General features: G+C 37.3%; 1 protein-coding gene across 1 annotated transcript in view; it reads left to right on the forward strand.

The window, feature by feature from the left end:
* TTC29 (tetratricopeptide repeat domain 29) overlaps nt 1–19,746 on the forward strand; it is a gene marked incomplete at its 3' end in the record, with an annotated part of 70,625 nt that overhangs the window by 27,932 nt on the left and 22,947 nt on the right. The window contains exons 6-7 of the mRNA XM_011973262.1: nt 8,334–8,557; nt 13,864–14,049. Of these exons, the coding sequence (XP_011828652.1) occupies nt 8,334–8,557; nt 13,864–14,049 (410 nt within the window). The remainder of the gene's footprint in view (nt 1–8,333; nt 8,558–13,863; nt 14,050–19,746) is intronic.

Genomic DNA, 19,746 nt, shown 5'->3' on the forward strand with positions numbered 1-19,746 from the left:
TAATATAATTAGATATATATAGTAGTATATAAAATATATAATGGTACAATATAAGCATATCACAATATTTATACTTTCAAATTATATTTTTAATCTCAAAGTGAATATGATTAAGAAATTCTATTAAAAAATCAAGATCATTATAATGGCTGTGATATTAAAATTATTATATGATTAGTCATAGTCATAACTGAGATAATACTATAAAAAGAGCTTTTTAATTAAAATATATTAAACTATACATACATTGAAGTGACTGTATTGTGTTCATTATATGTTCAGTACTCTTAAAGGAGGTTCTGAAATGTTTAGAAGACATTAATAACAATATTTATGTTAATGATGAATTCTAGTTGTAATGACTATAATGAAAGATTATTTTGATCCAAATATAATAAATTCTACTCTTTGAGATGTTAACATATAATAATTAAATTAAATCATATAGAAAATAAGCAGTAGTCATATTATTTATGATTGGTGGATGTATGGGATACAAAACAATTTGTTTTAGAGAATTCATCCTAATTTAAAAGTGCTTTATATATGTATTTTATTTGGATTAATACAAGTTTCTCATTAGATATGTGAATGTTTAAGTATAAAATATTTTTCTAATTTTTCCAAAAATAAGAATTGGATGCTATGAAAGCTATTAATCTATGATATGCCACCTCCCCATTTACATTTTTAACAGTTGAATCTTTGTTAACTCATCTCATAGACAGCTACATGTTTTGCTGTTCCAGATGGATGAGATAGAATACCATGCATAACTTTACATTTATCTTCTTTGAGTGTCAACTTATTTGCATATCAATTAAAATAATATCTGTATTAGGATGGATAATGAAAGTTATCAAATTTACATGATGTAACTGCAGTTTGCTAAATTTCCAGTAGATGCCCCCAGAGACCAGTCAACTCATTGGAAAGCTTTTAAATTTAAAGACCTTTTTATATTGAAACTTCTTTCTTGCTATATTTTGAAGTACATGGAAAATAAATTAAGAATTCTAAAAATCTTAACTCCCTAATGTTTCTTACAAAAAATACATATATGGCTGTTGGTAGTCCAATTCTTAATCATTACTAATCAATACTATGACTAATAATTGTGAACAATCTAAGTGTGTAAAATTAAGAAAAATGCTTTCAATTTTCATTGTAATTCTATATGGCTTTAAAGCAAAAAGTCGTTTTGAACAGTGTCAAATTTTTTGTCTTTTTCACTTCTCTCTATACATTTATATGGTTAGGAAAATGCTCTATTATTATGTTAGCTTTTGGGAAAAAATAGCATTTTTACCAAAAACTATAAAACATAAACAACTCATACAGTTTTTATCAGTTAGTATGTGTGTATGTCAAGAAATGACTTTTTTCATTCTAATTACAGTATACATAATATCTACCTACACTGAAAAAGATAGGTAAGAATAGTGATTCACTTTATTCCAAGGAAATTATATTAACTGAAGCTATTGAAGTATTAATTTAAGTCAATGTAATTATCCCGTAGGTGATTCCAATAACATTTATCCCTACCATATGAATGTAAAACTGTTATAACTGACATATAGATAACCCACTTGTGACTTTTAAATATTAACTTAATGAAATAAAAGTATTATCCTGACTTTTGATTAGATAGTACATATCTTTTGACTTTATCTTTGTCAGATTAAATGAAAATTTTATGATCTTGTTTTAAAGTATTTTTTTATTGAACTGCTTTTGAAATATTTCACTGAATGTAAAGCTTCATGTTGATTCCATAATTCAGTTTATCCTATGCAAAAAATATGTTAAATATATCAGTCATATAATTGAATAGAAGATAATGTCTTTTATTTTAAAAATTCACCTAATAACTAATATAAAGACCTACTTAGGGGGTTTTATATTAGTTATTAGATGTATTAGTTTAGGTACACAGAGAGTAAAATAAATTGTAATTTCTATTCATTGCATCTATTCACCTTTTTTATATTTGTAGGAGTATATGCTTTTTATCCTTTCAAATGTTTGTCTTTGTCAGTGTTTTTCCTGTTAGACTTTACACCCTCGAGTGGGAACCGTATCTATTTAATTTGCTCTTCCTGGATGCTGCTGGCTGTCTGCTGTCTCCTGTTAAAGGGAAGGATTCTCTGGGGGAGTCACAAAATGATACTGATCTCTGTCTAATACCCAACCTAAACATGGATTGCCATGGAAAAAGAGAATGGCTTTCCAATTGAAAGGTTGTGTCATAATTGTCAAATAATATCAAATTCCTAATCAATGCAAATAAACAGAACGTTGTGTGGAGGAGGAGGAGAAGAAGAAAAAGCAACAATACATGATATAATAGGAAGCAATGGAAGGAAATGGGAAGAATTCACAATTTTCAACCAGAGGGAGCTGGATGTGAATTCTAACTCTGCCATTTACTATTAATAACTTGTATGGCTTTGGGCAGTTCACAACCTCACTGAAGACAGGTTTTTTAATTTGTAAAAATTGAAGTAGTACTTTATACAGTTATTGTGCCAGTTAGAAATGATGTCTACACAGTGCCTGACACATTGTGGGTGCTCTATAAATAGTAGCTATTCAAAATAGTTTAAGGCAGAATTTTAAAACACTGTAATATCTCCATGGCTGTTTTGCAGTAAATTATCCATTTCCCAGCATCTCTAACATTCACCTGCTGTGGAGTTATGCCATATTGTTCAGCTCTGCTTTCTGTCAGTTTCTAGATTTTTTTTATCTCTGCATTTTTTAAGGGAGATGTTGATGTGAATTCAGAACAGTTAACAGCATCTCCATTGAATGAATAATACACTTAAATGGCAATAAAGCCTATATGAAATGCTTGACTACTTAATTTCATTCTCAAATGCGTTCTCAAGCTGCATCCCTTATCCCATTGCAGCCCCAGGTATCTGCAGTGTCAAAGATCTTCCTTAGGATACATTCAGCATGTCCACGATTTTGCTTCTGTGAATGGCACATTTTTTTCCTGTCAGATGAACTCTCCTCATATTTTATAATATTAAATCTCTCCATAAATTTTACCAGCGTTCTCTATTTTCATCCAGTATCGTGGCATCAGTTCAAGAAGATTTTTCTTTTAAAAACAGCATCTTTTAATTTAGACTAATATTCATAAAAGTTTTTTAATGTGTAAATGAAACCAAAGGCTAAAAAGTTTATGGCCAAATGAAATAACGATTAAACAAATAAATCTGAGTTTTGTTTACATTTCTATTTGTGTTTAAAACAATTCTTTCATACAGCAAGTGAACTTTGGCTATGGTTCTCTGTTACGAAACTTAAAACCTGAGAAATTCAAATATAATGGTAGAGATTGACATTCCTTTTTTATAGATAGCCAATTTATTTTAACAAATGAAGATTTTCTGGTTAAAAGAAATAATTCGCATTAACTATGAAGGTTTAGATAGGAACCAATTTATTAAACCACTATAATTGTCCTTTCTTGCTCTCAAATGTTAACAATGAGGCTTAAACAGTAGCATATTAGTATGCATAGGTATGTGTGCATGTGTGTAAAAAGTAGAGACGATATCAGCATAGTTCTATATGCATATTTAAATACATTTCTATTTGTAACATCACCTGTAAAGAATGATCTTTTTAAAAAATGTACTGGAAATTTTAAAAATTGATATTAGTTATATATCATAGATGTTTGAGGCTGAAAGACGGTGTGGAAATAATGATTGTCCAATCCCTTCTGAATCACTTAGTGTTCTTTGGTCACAGACAGCAGAAATGGATTCTGACTAAATCAAGTGAAAATGATTTTATTGAAAGGATGTAGTGGAATTTAGAGGAGAACCCAGATCAGAAGAAAAAGACCAGACCCGGCCCTCTCGAATGGATATAGGTAGCAGGAACTATGAGACCATCTTGTCAAAATTCTGCCAGAATTGATTGAGCGCCAGCAACCTCCTACACCTTTGTATTGCTTGCCTCAGGTTTCAGAATTTTGGGAGAGAGACCAGTTGGCCTAATTTGGGTCAATAACCCACTCTTTGACTAGGGAGTCCCTGAATTTCCATGCCACCAAGACTACACACAATGTGGGGAAGGTTATTTCTGAAATACTTTTAGTGTATGCCTCCTGTGGACGTGGAGCTAGATGCTGGGTGGACCAAATCCAGCAAAAGCACCTTCATCTTCCGGGGGTGGGGGAATGAGGCCCAGAGAGTGATTTTTCTGGATTTCTGACCCTGTTGGGATTAGAACTGAGATGGCCTTCTAACTGCCCTATCTAGCATTTATTTGTATCATTTATGGTCAATGTTTAAATTTTTATCTATTTATAATTTTCTTCATTTTTGCCCCCAAATGTTTTCTTCACTCCTAGGAAGACTGGCCGGCCACCAATGCATACCCATACAAAGGTGGCATTGCCTGTGTGAGGCAAGATTCCAGCCCCTTGTCCTCTCAGGCCTCCTATGTCACCCCCCAAACTGCCTTCTGGGGTAACACGTGGAGGTCCCCTCAGGCTCCTGAAACTCCAGTTATCTGAACCTTAACTCATTTTCTTTCCCCAAACCTGTTCATCCTTTCGTGTTCCCCTCTTTAGCAAATTATTAATGTAACTTTAGTAAATTACCCATTACCCAATCCCCAAACCTGGTTGTTACCCTTGCTCCTCCCTTTCCTTCACCCTTGATATATCTTTGAATCACCAAGTAATCCATATTTTTGTCTCCTTAAAATGTTTTGAATTCACCTACTTCTTTCCATCCCTCCAGCTTTACCCTGGTTCCACCCCCAGCACCTCTCCTTTCTGTGACCACCGATCTCCCATCCGTTCTTCCTGCTCCTGGTTTTACCCTTCTCCCCTTGCTTCTCTTGGATCAGGTGTGAATTTCTGACTCTCAGACTTGAGAATGCTAAATTGAAAGTCTTTATTTTTTTATAACTTAATTTTAATTCCTGGCCCTGAGCCTTGATCCTCCCTAGTGTAAAAATCCAATCTTGTCACTCTCAGGTAAAGTCAGTCCAATTCAGCAGTTTCTCAAGTTGTTCAAGATTCTAAAACTTCTTCCCCTCACCCTATTTTCCTACACAGAAACAGCATTGCACTACTGGGGGCTTCAAGGGAGGAGAGTTACTAGATTTAGCAAATAGAAATACAGAGCATACAGTTCAGTCTGAGTTTCAAAAACAAGAAACTCTTTTTAGAATAAGTATGTTCTATGCAATATTTGGGACATACTGCTAATAAAAAAAATCATTCATTGTTTATCTGATGTTAAAACTTATCTGGGCCTCCTACAATTTATCTGGTAACTCCCTGGGGTAACAGCATTTATTTTCAGATCTTGACCTGGAACAATCTTGTCCAACCCAGTGCCTGTGGGCCACAGACGGCCCAGGATGGCTTTGAATGTGGCCTAACACAAATTCATAAACTTTCTTAAAAAGGTTATGAGATTTTTAAATGATTTTTTTAAGCTCATCAGCTATTGTTAGTTTTAGTGTATTTTATGTGTGGCCCAAGGCAATTCTTCTTCCAATGTGACCCATAGAAGCCAAAAGACTGGACACCCCTGACTTCTAGGACTTTGTAATTGTCACTGCATTTGTCTGTCCAGTATCCATTCCTTCTTCTGTCTTTGCAGACATAACTCTAGTTTTGTTTGGGGGCAGCAACATGCCCAAGAGCAGGCAGCATATTTGTTTTTCCAGACTCCTGGCACCAAGTTGAGAAGTGGGGCCGTGACAGGGTTCTGGCCAATAAACAAGTGGAAATCTGCTAGTGGTTGCAGGAATATTTTGTTTTTCCCATAAGGGATGCTAGTGCCACCCCACTTTCCCTTTTCTTCCTGTCTTGAAAGTGGACATCATGTCTGAAGCTGTAGCAGCCCTGTAGCAACCAGTAAGGGACCAGAAGGAGGGAAAGTCAAGATAACCCCAGAGACATGGCCTTGAACTTGCCAGGCCACTGAACCAAGGCCCTCAGCTGCCTGCCTTTAGGCAAGAAAATTAGAAACCTCCATTTTTCACAGCACTGTGAGACAAGTTTCTTTTACTTACTAGCTGAATGCATTCCTAGCTTATGAGGTCCTTTACATGTGTCAGTCTCTGATGTACTTGATCTGTCTTTGTTCTATCAGCTCTGGAAATTTGCTGACCTGAACCCTTCAGGAGTGCCCCAGTACTTCTCATTTCAATTTTAGCTGTGTCTTACGTCAGTCCCCAGTGGGCAGCCCATGAACAGTTGTTAGCATACATCTCCTTGCTATGGCCAGATGACATTGTGACAGACATATCAGCCCTCTCCTCCCAGTAACTTCTGGGCCACGCATGGAGCCCACTGGAATATTAAGTCCCTTCTCCTATACCATTCAGGGCTGTGGGCAATTACAGGGATGATCCTTGTCGTCCTCTGCCTAGAAATGCTATGCAGTGACTTTTGCTGCCTTTGCATGCCCTTGTGTATGGGGAGGTGGGAAGAGGGATGTTGGTAGACCTCCCTGCCTTCAAGAACCCTAGATGGGAAGAAGGATATGAGTGTTTTCTACTCTTGGCTCCCACTGCATTTCATAGGATATTGACTTTTTTACTCTCTGAGCTCCTCCATTTGACTGGAGTGAGGAAGAGAAAGAGAACATGGCCCTCCAAGCATCTCGCTGCCTTTCTCCATGCTCTCCTCCTCTATCGCGATTGGAGGACAGGAATAAGTAACAACCACTATTCCTTTTCTCTTCCCCATTTCAAATATATCTTATTCTCATGCTAAATGTTGGCTTTTGATCTTTTGACCTAGGATCCATGTGGTCTCTTTATTCTCTTTATGGACTAATTCTGTAACAACCTGACTGCCAGATAGGGGAAGGTTGCAGTTCAGCTGGGACACTTCTTCTAGATGACTTTTGTAAAATGCAGTCTTGTCATGTCGGTTCCCTGACTCTGATCTCCAATAGCTCTACCTCCCTGCTAGCTTGCAGTCCAGACTTCTCACTGTTGTTTTTACCGTAAGGTCTCTTCATGATCTGGGACCTGCCTTTTTTCTAAACTTCCTGTCTCACCACTCTCCTGCTTGCCACTTCTTATTTGTTTGTTCTCTACCTAAGCTGATCCACTGGAAAAGAAATTCTTGGCAGATGCAAGTCTAGTCATTTTGTTTTGTTTTGTTTTGTTATTTGTTTGTTTTTTGAACTCTGTAGGTGAATCTAGTGCATAATGAGGAATTGAGAAGCAGCAGTGAGATTTCACATTTCCCAGAGTATTCTCACATACCTAATTTCATTTGGTTCCTAGAGGAATTCCATGGTGTACGTAGCATATACTAGTATACACAGCTTAGAGATGAGAAGACTGGAGACCTAGGGAGGTGAGGCAAAAGTGGGCTCAATCTTGGTGGTCTGGGCTGTTTCCACTCCACGGTGAATTTTTGTTGCCAGTAGTATCACATCAGGTCTTTTGTCCTATTTTTTTAAAAGAATATAACATAATTAGTATAAAGCTACATCTTTTGGCATCTAATTGTTCTTTTAATGGAATAATAGCCACTACACAGCTATTATCTCACAATTCTGTTCATTTCCTTTCTAGAAATTTTCATCATTTGAAATTATTCTCATTTGCTTACTTATTTGTTAGTCATGTTCTGCCCTTAGAATGCAAGCGTCACAAGGGCATGGAATCTATTTGGTTTAGAACAGTGCCTGGTACTTAGTAGGAAACTCAGAACCTATTTGTCGCATGACTAAAAGGAATATTTGTTTGTCACTTTATCTTCTTGCATTTGATTATTGAAGTTAGAATAGAATTATTAATCATTAACTTAATTCTAACTGAAAATAATTTGAAAATATATAGTTAGTAATAGAATTCAATAAATATTTTCTGCATGAATGAAAGAATGATGAACTTCTGTAACATACAGTGAAACTACTAATATAGAGAGAATATTGTTTTGATATTAAATGGCAATTTTTATTCTTGCTTGACTTGTTGGGTTTTTTTTTTTTTTTTGGTGGGAGGCTGATGTATCAAGTATTTTTGAATATTCATCAGTCAACTAGCTTATTTGTCCTTATCAAATGGAGCTCAGCTCTGGAACTGATATGTTTATAATGTAATTTCATTAAAATTACTGTATTTAGATAGCTCCTGGCATCTTTCATTAAACAGAAGTTGTTCAATTATAAGTGTTTGAGGCAAAGATCTTTTGATAGTTTTCAGTGCTTTCACTGTGGGAAAAAAGGCAACATGATTCAACCTTTAATTATTAGAGAATTAAAACACCATGCAGACTGAAAGGATTAACATAAATCTGTGAGTGTTCTGATTCATATTCCCAGTTATAGGAACTCCTACAAGAAGAACATCTGTGTGGACATGCTGCGAGATGGTTATCATAAGTCCTTCACCGAGCTCTTCGCTTTAATGGAGCAGTGGGATGCCCTGAGGGAGGCTGCGAGAGTCAGGTCCCTCTTCTGGCTGCAGAAGCCCCTGGAGGAGCAGCCTGATAAACTGGATTACTTCTACCATTACCTGACCAGGGCTGAGGACGCTGAGAGAAAAAGTAAGTGGTGGGACTGTGGGCAGAGCACAGAAGGAGTCAGAACAGCGAGCTCCTGGGGGAAGATTCCAGATTGTTTCATGTATGAATTTGAAACATTAAGACAACTTAACACACTTCAACCCAGTCAATTAAGCATCTTTCTGGAATTAAGAATAGGGAATATTGGATCACGAGGCTGCCCAGACACGGGAGCATCCTGGTGATGTCCTTCCGAGCCAGGGAAGACAACACATAGCACCTAATAACATTTCCAGAACTTCGCCATGAAGTAACATAGTTCCTATCATTAGATTTAAACCTTTCTACAGCTTTTCTGTATATGTAATCTGAACATTGACTTTCACAGAGGAGATATTTTCAAAGAGTACTATAACTTGAAAATCACACTGATTTTCCTAAGTTTAGATAGTGGACTTTGAAGTCTGGGTCAAGAAGTCCTACTGATTTGAATTGGAGAATTTATCTTTGTAAATAGTAAAAAGACATTTAAAAAACCTGCAATTCACAATTGCAAATAAAATTGTTAATTTGATATTTTCCATGATATCATTTCTAATAAATTTTTTGAATTTCAAAATTTTCCAGAAAGTTAATGTATATTCCAAGTAGTAAATATTTTCATCTCTACACTAATTTTACTGATATTGTTGTCATAAATATTTCTTAGTTACATATTAGGAACGGGTCATTTTAACTAGTCATCCATAATCAAAGATAAAAAGGAAATCCTAGAATTTGGCATGTAAATTTGGTACTCTAAATTATTCTTTTCTCCACGTTTTTTGGGGAAAATACCACAGGATTCAACAAGAAAAACTCAGGCCTCAACATGACAATGTCTACAAGTCATTTCAGGCTTTTCAATGAGAAAATAGAGTATTAGCCACTTTTTGTTACCCGATGGTACCATGGAGAAAATTTATGGAGTCATGTAAACAACATTAGAAGAGTCTTTGTATGTTGGAGCCAACACATATTTCCCATCAGGTTTTGACCTGACTTATGAATATGAGACACACAAAAATGTGAACAAAACAAATGAACTAGGGTGTGTGTGTGGCAGGAGCGGGCTAGGAGGTGGTTATTTATATTATGAAAAGGGTTTCATTGCAGGATCGATGTGAAAAAAAGTATTTTGGTGAACTTTAAAATATGATTTGTAATAATTTCTCAAGAAATTAACTTTTGTAAATAAAAAGTGCTACTGTGAAAAACCTCCATTTTGGCTGGGCTTGGTGGCTCACACCTGTAATTCCAGCACTTTGGGAGGCTGAGGCGGGTGGGTCACCTGAGGTCAGGAGTTCGAGACCAGCCTGGCCAACATGGTGAAACCCCATCTCTACTAAAAATACAAAAAATTTAGCCGGGCATGGTGGCAGACGCCTGTAATCCCAGCTACTCAGAAGGTTGAGGCAGGAGAATTGCTTGAACCTGAGAGACAAAGGTCACAGTGAGCTGAGATCACGCCACTGCGCTCCAGCCTGGGTGACAAGAGTGAGACTCCATCTCAAAACAAAACAAACAAAATAAAACAACCTACATTCTAGTATTAGCCCAAAATTCTGAAGTGATATTAAAACTGAAAGTAGAACTAATTAAGATAATATTTGCTCATGAGCTTTTTTATTCAGTTGAATTTTATCATATTCACTGTTTAAATCGAGGCTTTCATTGGAGATAGTGTAAATATAAGCTAAATATGTCACTTGTCATAAGGTGTCATAGATGTGAGCCAGCTTGTCAGAAAGCTTTTTCAAATTTATAAAGAACCTAAAATGCCACATAGTCTATTTCAGGGTAGAAAAGATTTTAATTTATAATATTTCTTAAAGAAAAGTTACTATATGTATAAGTAAAAATGTTTCTCCAATCCAAAAGTTAACAAAGTCCAACTTTTTGTTTTGTTTTGAGACAGACTCTTGCTCTGTCAATCAGGCTGGAGTGCAGTGGTGCCATCGCAGCTCACTGCAACCTCCGCCTTCCAGGTTCAAGCGATTTTCCTGCTTCAGCCTCCCGAGTAGCTGAGACTACAGGCACAAACCACCATGCCAAGTTAATTTTTGTATTTTTAGTAGAGACGGGGTTTCACCATGTTGGCCAGGCTGGTCTCGAATTCCTGACCTCAAGTGATCCACCTATCTTAGTCTCCCAAAGTGCTGGGATTACAGGCGTGAGCCACTGCACCTGGCCCAAAGTCCAACGTTATAATAGCCAATGTCTCTTCTGTAGGATTATCTCCCACAAAATTCAGTGACTTTTGTCTGGTTGAAATATAGAAAATTAAAATTATTACAAAAGTATTACTGGAAAAACTTCAGCTGAAGGACATGTAAACATTCGTGTGGCCTTCTTTCAAAAAATGTTATAATTTTTTTTCCACATTCAACACATGAACTTTACTGGAGGAAAATTGTGGTTTGAATTAGGAACGTACCAGAAAATGAGATATGCACATTCACTCTTATTAACTTGAATGAATCCTAAATCTTAAAATGTATATGTATGCCTAGAATATAGAAATGTTAATAGTATCTTAAAGTTCCATTCCATATGGTTGTGGGGTTGGAGACAATTTTCCTGAGATAGTGTATAACTGAGCATTCTCGTTGCTTCTCATTGGAAGGACCATCACTCTAGGGTCACAGTGAAGTTCATTTAATCAAAGCTATGGCACTAACAATAGTCATCTCAGGTCAGTTCTGTCTCTTGAGACTTACAAAGCAGTAACCTAGAGTTATTTAAATTACTTTACGAAACATCACTTGCTGTTTTATAGCAAAGGTGTGTTTAAAGTAAGTCAATCATTTCTTTGGGGTTATTTTCCATTTGTTAAAGTGTCTCTTTGTCCTTGATACATTTTTAAAATATTATCCATTGTCATGAGTCATTGCTGTGCCATCTGTGACATCTGATTTGAGCCTTATGTCCCATGGGGTTAGGGAAGAGATGATAATAATGGTAATGGGTAAGAGAATCAATAGATAATTCAAACATTATTTACACTTGACTTTTAAATTTATTAAGGGTTGAGCAGCAATTTTTTTCTAATAATGTTTGTTTAAGATACACAAATTATGTTCTACTAAAGCAAAATTCCACAGATATTTACAGATTTGATGTAAAGCAAAACAAAACAATTTTCTGGCAAAATAAGCTTGAGAAATACCAGGTGAACTAACACTGAGGTTAAGCAGGTTGATGTATCGCAGGACTAATCAGAGCATTTAGCATGCTGATGTTTATTGTGTGGTTTACTGAAAAAGGAAATTAGCAAAAATGTTTCCCAAATTTATTTTATTGTAGAATCGTCTTTTTAAAGAGCATAAGAAACCCACAATAAAATTGATTTTCATCTTCTGAGTATACCTGCTGACAATTCAAGGAAGTTGTCTACAAGCAAGGAGAGAAGGCTACTTGTAGCCTTTGTAAAGCGCACAGGACATGTATTTGGAGTGCCCAAAGATTTGAAACTTGAATATATTCTTTTGTATTTAAGATTCTGGAAAACCATCCATTTTTTTCATAGAAAAATAGCTTAGCTGACAAGTAGTCTTTAAATATGTAATCTTGGTAGCTTATCTAACTCATTCCTAAAAAAAAAAATAAAATAAAAACCTTATGAAATGTTGCAAATATTTTTACATTAAGGTTTAATTACTAAAATATAAAAAAATTGTTTCAGAACTACATATATTTTTAATTATATATATACTTTTTATTAAAGTGGAAAATACCAAATGTTTTACTTGCTGGCTTCTAAAAGCAATAACTCTCTAATCAGTAAATATAACCAAGAATATGAAATATTACAAAACAGACTTTACTGTTGTATTCACATTATGTAGGAAGTTCATAATGGAAAGACAAAGCCCAGAAATAGTTCTGAGGTGGGAGTATTTGCATCAAATAAATAACTTAGGTTATCTACTTTTCACCTGAGCTGTCACCTAGTGTGAGTGTCCTCGAAAAGCAGAATGGCTCTCCAGAATCCCCAGCAACTTCCAGGATAGGGAGACCTTTTTATTTTGTTTTCTAGTTATTAAATTTATTTTCATATAAATCTTAGTTTCCATTTTAAAGAATTTTGAAGAAGTATATGTAAAGGAATAGAATCGGTTTTAGAAATTTCTTTTGAAACATCGGGGTGACTTATTTACAGTTCTGCAAAATGACCCTTTGTTGCAATCAACCTGTTTAATTTTTTCTGAGTTTTGGTTCTAATCTTATAGGTGTCCTACTGGGCAATATGTTTCATAATTGTAATCTCTTCAGGAATATGTGGGTTGATTCCTCTGGTAGTAGTGAACAATTAATATCAGTGAATTCTAATAGATAATGGTTGTTATTAAAAAATTATTGGAAGGGTAACCCAGAGACCACTGCATTTTATAATACAACTATGCTTTCAGCATAAATACAAAAGACATAAATATTATTAATTTGTTCATATTCACCATTAGAATAGAGTTTACAGGACTGAGGCATGATTTATTAACACACAGACATATTTGTTCAAGGTGGGGTTTATAAGACTGATTCACAATTGATGGACACACTTTTTGTGTACATATAGGTTAGATACCCTTTTAAAAAAAAACCTACAAGAGTTAGTTTAATCAACAACTTTCTGAATAAAAACGACTAGTATTTATGCATTCCCAGCAAAAGAATACCCATAGAAAACAGAAGCATAGGAGTCTACTCTTTCTTAACATTGCTAGAAATTAATATTGCTAGAAACATTGCTTGAAAGCATATGGAGCTTATAGGGTCATTCTGATCATCATTTGTTGTATCTATCAGGCCCGTGACATTTTTTATGATATGAAATACCTTGGTATTTTCATATGCATTCTGCTTTCTTCATTTACATTATCTTTTGCCATGGCTGAGAAACATTGCCATCTCTAGAATCTCTAAGTACTTTCAAACCTCCAGTGGGAAAAGTGCTCAATGATACCATATACTCCTTTCTTCCAAAAGCACTGAGCACGTTGCTAGTAGGTATTGTCCTGTCCTATATTTTAAAGCCTCCTGTTTCAACCAAATAGTGTGAATTTCCTACATGTTGTAAGTTTTCAGAAAGCCTTTTGTTGCTTTACTCATTTGCACATCCGTTAATTAATGTAATTAAATTAATAGTTAAAATAAATTAATTTTTGCTTTTAGACCCAATTTTTAAAATTGTTAATCACATCTTTAAGGAAAAGTAGGAAATAAATGTCATGATACTGGTTTGCCATTCTAAAGGGTATGCCATGAAACATCTTTCTAATGCCATTCATGGCGCTTTTCTCTCTTTGAAGAATCCTTCGAAGATGTATATAACAACTTGTATGCTCTGGCCTGTTACTTCAATAACCCTGAAGACAAGTGGGTAAGGAACCACTTCTATGAACGATGTTTTAAGATTGCTCAGCTGATCAAAATTGACGGTGGGAAGAAAGAAGCCGAGGCACACATGCATATGGGTCTTCTCTACGAGGAAGATGGTGAGTGGGCATTTGCCAGGATGCCTTGGGTGTGTTTTGGTGGATAATGAGATCACGCAACCGAAAAACACATGGTGGTGGAGAAAAAGACCTGAGATTTCAGCATAATCATGTATATGATTGAGATCAAAAAACAAAACCATGTGACTTGTGGACCTAGCTTCAGTATTCCTTACAGAATATTTTTGCAGAATCCCTTGCTCATGCTTCTGCCTGAGTGCTCAACCTACAGTTCCTACCCGGTAACATCCTCACTAAGAGAAAGCATCCTCCCTGACCCCTCCACACACAGGATGAAAGAATGAAAGGTATAGTTTATGATTTTCATACTGCCCCATGCCCGTTATATGAAAACCAAGAAATAGCTATGTAACTCACATACCACCTCATCATGACATTTTTTTTTTTTTTGAGACGGAGTCTCGCTGTGTCGCCCAGGCTGGAGTGCAGTGGCCGGATCTCAGCTCACTGCAAGCTCCACTTCCCGGGTCCACCCCATTCTCCTGCCTCAGCCTCCTGAGTAGCTGGGACTACAGGCTCCTGCCACCACCCCCGGCTAGCTTTTTGTATTTTTTTTTTAATAGAGACGGGGTTTCACTATGTTAGCCAGGATGCTCTTGATCTCCTGACCTCGTGATCCGCCCGTCTCGGCCTCCCAAAGTGCTGGGATTACAGGCTTGAGCCACCGCGCCCGGCCTCATCATGATTTTTAAAATAATTCCTGAATGAAATACTCATTTAAAAATAACTTCATACTTAATAATGTTAAGACAAGCCAAAATCCAAAACAACAACAAAATTGTCAGAAATAGATTTTGTATTGTGGCCGATCAAGGATTGCAAATAGAAATTTAAGAATGGAAAATTCTTTATGGCAAAATAGTGTGCAGATAATATGCAAAGAAAATATAGGGAAAGATGAAAAGATTTGATCTTGGATAATATCATTTCTTCCCTCAAAACACTATCTCGTTTTGCATAAAAGTTTTGACTTTGGTGAAACTGCTCAATTTTAAAAATATTTATTATTTTGTGACTAGGACTGCATAGGACTTTGAAAGTGCTTCAGGAAGTTGCAGTTCATGTGATTGTAGCTAAAGCTCATGAGGTGCCTGAACATGGTCAGAAGCCATCATGCGTGCTAGACATAGGGAGTATTAGAAAAACTTAGGGAGGTGAGATGTCATGCAGACTAGATTCAAGGAAGGCATGATGCAATCAGGAGGGACTGGCAAGGGACTTGGAAGATGGGTGGAATTTAGGCTTGTAAATGAATAGGAATATATTCTGTGAAAAGGGAACAATATTCACTAAAGCATAATTAGAGCAACTGATAAGAGGGACAACCTGCATCCAGTGGGAAGTGTGGGCTGTTTTTTGGAATAGTTAAATGATTTTTTTAACTTTTATTTTCAGTTCAGGGGTACATCTGCAGGTTTGTTACACAGGTAAACTTGTGTCATGGGGTTTGTGGTATAGATTGTTTCATCACCCAGGTATTAAGCCTAGTACCCATTAGTTATTTTTCGCGATCCTCCCCCCTCCTCCCACCCTGGGAAACCACAGTGGGAAGGTAGAATAGGGACACACCAGCAGTCAGAGCTTGGACTTAAGCTTCTGTACATGGAGGGCAAGGAAAGGAGTGGGATATCAGTCTGTCTGTAATACAAACTGTGGGAGGAGGGAAAAGAGGAAGGCGGATGGCTAGGAAGCTGCTGCACTCAGTGTAATTAACTCGGATAAAACAATGGAAAACTACTATATTTAAGAGAACATATTTAAGTATTCCACTGCAGTGCAATCTCTAGTATCCCAGAAAAGGGAATTAGCTAAATGTATTTAGCAACATCCATGCAACAGAGTTCTGTGCAGTCATGAAACAGGTTAAAGCAAAAGTCATTGGTTCATTCAACAAATGATGATTTACAACCTGGTGTCAGGGGATAGAAGAATGAACAAGACAAAGTCTCTGCCCTTGTAGAGCTTACATTCTTCTAGGAAAACCAGGTCTTAACAATCAATAGTTATGTAATATTATATTAAGTCGTGTTAAGTCCTACAATACGTAATAAAGTAGAGCAAGGGGATACACAATGGTTATCACTTTATATAAGGTGCTTACCTATTATAAGGTGAGATAGCAGTGAAATGAGGGAGTAGCCCTTGTGAAAATCTGAAGCAAGGGGTTCCAGAGGGGGGATGCAATAAGTGCAAAGGCCCTGAGGCAAGTGCATGCTGATCATGCCTAAGGACCAGCAAGAAGGCCTGTGTGAATGGAACACAGCGAGTGGAAGGTGGGAAGTGGAAGAAGCTGAAGTTACACAGGGAGGCTTAGGATAGATCACACTGGGGCTTGTAGGCCAAGGTGAGGACTTTCGATTTTATTCCAAAGTAACACAGGAAACTATGAATATGTGTTAATTTCAGAAAATGCTCCTGATACATTAAATAGAAAAATAAGATATAAAGCACAATGTAAAATGTATTTGTATTGTGCATATATCTACACTAACACATTAACAGTAGTTATTTCTGAGTGTGGAGACTCTAGGTGATTGTAAATGTACACACTGAGGAGATATGGCTTACTATAAATTGAAAAGTTATTTCAAATTTGTTAAAAATTTCTAGCCTGTTGCTAAAAGTCAAGTTTTGTTTTTCAAATTGTACAAAAGGGTTAAGTTCTTCCTTATATAAAATTGAAAGTAAAATTGTTTTTATTTTGTTTTTGTAATTACGCCATCAAATTCTGTCTGGACTGTCAAATGAAACTGTCACTTACTGACCTCCCCCAAAAGAAGTCACAGAATAAATAATACATATTATATGAAAATAGGACTGAAGAAGTCAGGGCTATGTTGATGAAAACTGAAGAGTTGCTGCAGTGAGATTCAGATAGCTGTCATAAGTGTATTTTGAATTTTTCTGTAAATTTTATTTCTAATTTTTAAAAATTTGGTTTGATTTTTAAATTTTTTATGGTGGTGAAAAATGTAACATAAAACTTAGACATCCTCATTATTTCTAAGTATATTTAGCAGTGTTAAGTATATTTGCTTGGTTGCACAACCAATCTCCAGAACTTTCTCACCTTGCAAAACTGGAACGCTTTACTCATTAAGCAACAACTCCCCATTCCCCTCTCATTCTGATTTTTAAAAATATCTTAAAATATTTCTATTGTAGGATTTATATATTGTTAATTTGTTTATTCATTCATCGATGCACCCGTTCATTCAACAAATACTCTGCCTATGGGCCCTGTGGTTAGTACCCACGCCGCCATGGTCGCACCTACCATTGGTGGCAGCCACACAGTGACTGAGGGAAACGATGAGGTTGGAAAATGTGAGCAGTTAGGGAGGGTCTGCCATGAGATTACACTCTCAGGTCCTTGACTTGCTCGAGTTTAGATGTCCCACCCTACTGGATGATGAAATGCACTCATATTTCATAAGTAAAAAGTTTGGGTTATGAATAATTGTAAAGGCTTTTGCTTTTGAGATCATTTGAGAGTGTGTTATTTTGTTTTGGAACTACTTTCTGTCAGATCTAAAATATTTTTCTATGCCCTTAAATAGTTCATAAACCCTAGAACCATACCTTTATTGCCTGACAGATAAAACAACTAAGTCAATGTTGATGAAAACTCTGGAGATTAACTTTGAGTGTTTGATGTACCTAGTGAGGGTGAAAATTATCTGTGAAGCTTCTGTAATAGGGGGTAGAATTTTCAACCTAAAAAAGTAAACTGGGAGTTTCAAAAATATGTGGCTAGAGTGGAGTGGGGACTTACCTGGCTGAAGGGTTCCCTCTGAGGTGATGGTGGCCCAGCTTCCACATATCTGATCTGATTGGTCCAGACAAGCGAATGGAGGCCATGCAGCAACAGCTAGGTGGCAGCTGTGCGCGGGAGCAGGTGGCAGCATCCTGATTCCAGGAGTGCCCTCATTCATGCTAAAGTGGGACATTAGCCGGCAGATGGCAACGGGCAGGTTGTCAGGGCCCAACCAAGCTGGCTATAGTCCTGGGCAGGGCTCCAGCACACTCAGAGAACCATGGAGCAAATGAGGAACATGAGCAGAAGCCAGAGCCACAGAGACTGGGCACATGGCTGCAGTCAGGGGTCATGTTCATCCCACTGGTGTAAATGTGACCAGAGCCCCACGCAGAGCCCCCGGCCAGAGTCATGAACAGTAGATAGGTTCAAGTCCCCACTGCTGCTAAAAATGGGTCTCTGGGGTGCAGCGCGGCCTGGTTCCCTTTGGCTCAAGGGCTGGCAGTCTCATTCTTCAGGTCAAATATCTTCAGATCTTTACTTGGGGTGGCTGGCTTGGAGTAGTCATCAACTGAAAAACACTTGGAACAAATCCGCTGTATCTTCTTTTAGAATTGTGACTTTATTTGTAAGGATTTTATTATACAAACAGGACAAATGGGCAAGCAGCATTCTCACTGTGCCTGTGGGGCACTGGAGAAAGCTCTCAGACACTGGGTCAATAGGAGATGCTCCTATTCATTCTAAAGCTGCACACAGGGGTCTGCTGGGGGCAGACATGACTAGGGAAACACCAGCTCCTCCTTTGGTATGATCTGAGGCCAGGGAACAATAGCAAGATGACTGGCACAGCCTTCATTTCAGTCCCATCCTGCCAGGTCAGCATTGGTGGTTGGATATAACACCAGCCCCTTCTCTGGCATGATGAGGGACTGGGGTCCAAGCCTTGCAGTTGCAGCTTTATTGGTGAGTTTTGGGGGGCATGCAAACTAGCAGTAGGATTTACCACAGCAGCATTCATAGTTGAGGCAGCACCAGCACTTTCCTCTCTCCTCTTCCCCATGATGAGCTAAGTTCAAGCCTTGCTTTTGACCAAATTAATGGACTTAAGCACTGAGACTAGATGGTTTACATGGACTGTGCAGGAGGCCAGCCTTTGTGGGGGGCTAGACTGGAGAGATCAGTCTTGGACAAGTTGACCCTTCATTTCAGTCCACATTTTAGTCCTTTCCCTTCTCCCAATTCCAGTGGGTGGCTTGTAAGTATCATCTCCCACTTCATCAGCAGCCCATTCCATTTCAACCCATTAGCTTTGAGTCTAGATATTGACTTTGCTGTGGGAAACCCGGAGGACAATTAGATATCCTTCTGGATGATAGATGATTGGTGACAACCCCAAGTTACTGAATATATTCACTGCAGACAAGGCAGGGGAGACCATTGTAAGAACAACGTAGAAAGTGCACATTTTCCGGTTTGGAAGACCCTTCTGTATGACTTTAGTACAGAGTTGGAGTCAAGGCTAACCATAATCTACAGCATTAATTCCAAGTTCTTCCAATGACTGGGGGACTTCTGAAGAAAGGAACAGTTGTCCTGACTAGCTTGCTCAGTTCGGATCCTAAGATTTCTTGTTGACAGTTTTGGGACAGACGCTAGATAGTATATCTCTATAAATTGCCGGGAGCTCAGAAGGCACCAGGAGCAGCACAGTATTGTGAAGACACATTGGAATAACTACCAGCTCTCCCTTGAAACACCCAGCAGTGGAAGGCAGACTCAACAACAGACTTCTGGAGGAGGCCACCACTGTAAGGGACTGTCCCCTTTCCCATATTGATCTCATAGAGAGGAGTTAGAATTGGGAGTCCACTTATCCCTGTTTGCTGATCGTCGGTACCTTTCCCTAATATCTCCTC

This window comes from Mandrillus leucophaeus, unplaced genomic scaffold (assembly GCF_000951045.1).
Source record: "Mandrillus leucophaeus isolate KB7577 unplaced genomic scaffold, Mleu.le_1.0 Scaffold136, whole genome shotgun sequence".
NCBI classification, from domain to species: Eukaryota; Metazoa; Chordata; class Mammalia; order Primates; family Cercopithecidae; genus Mandrillus; species Mandrillus leucophaeus.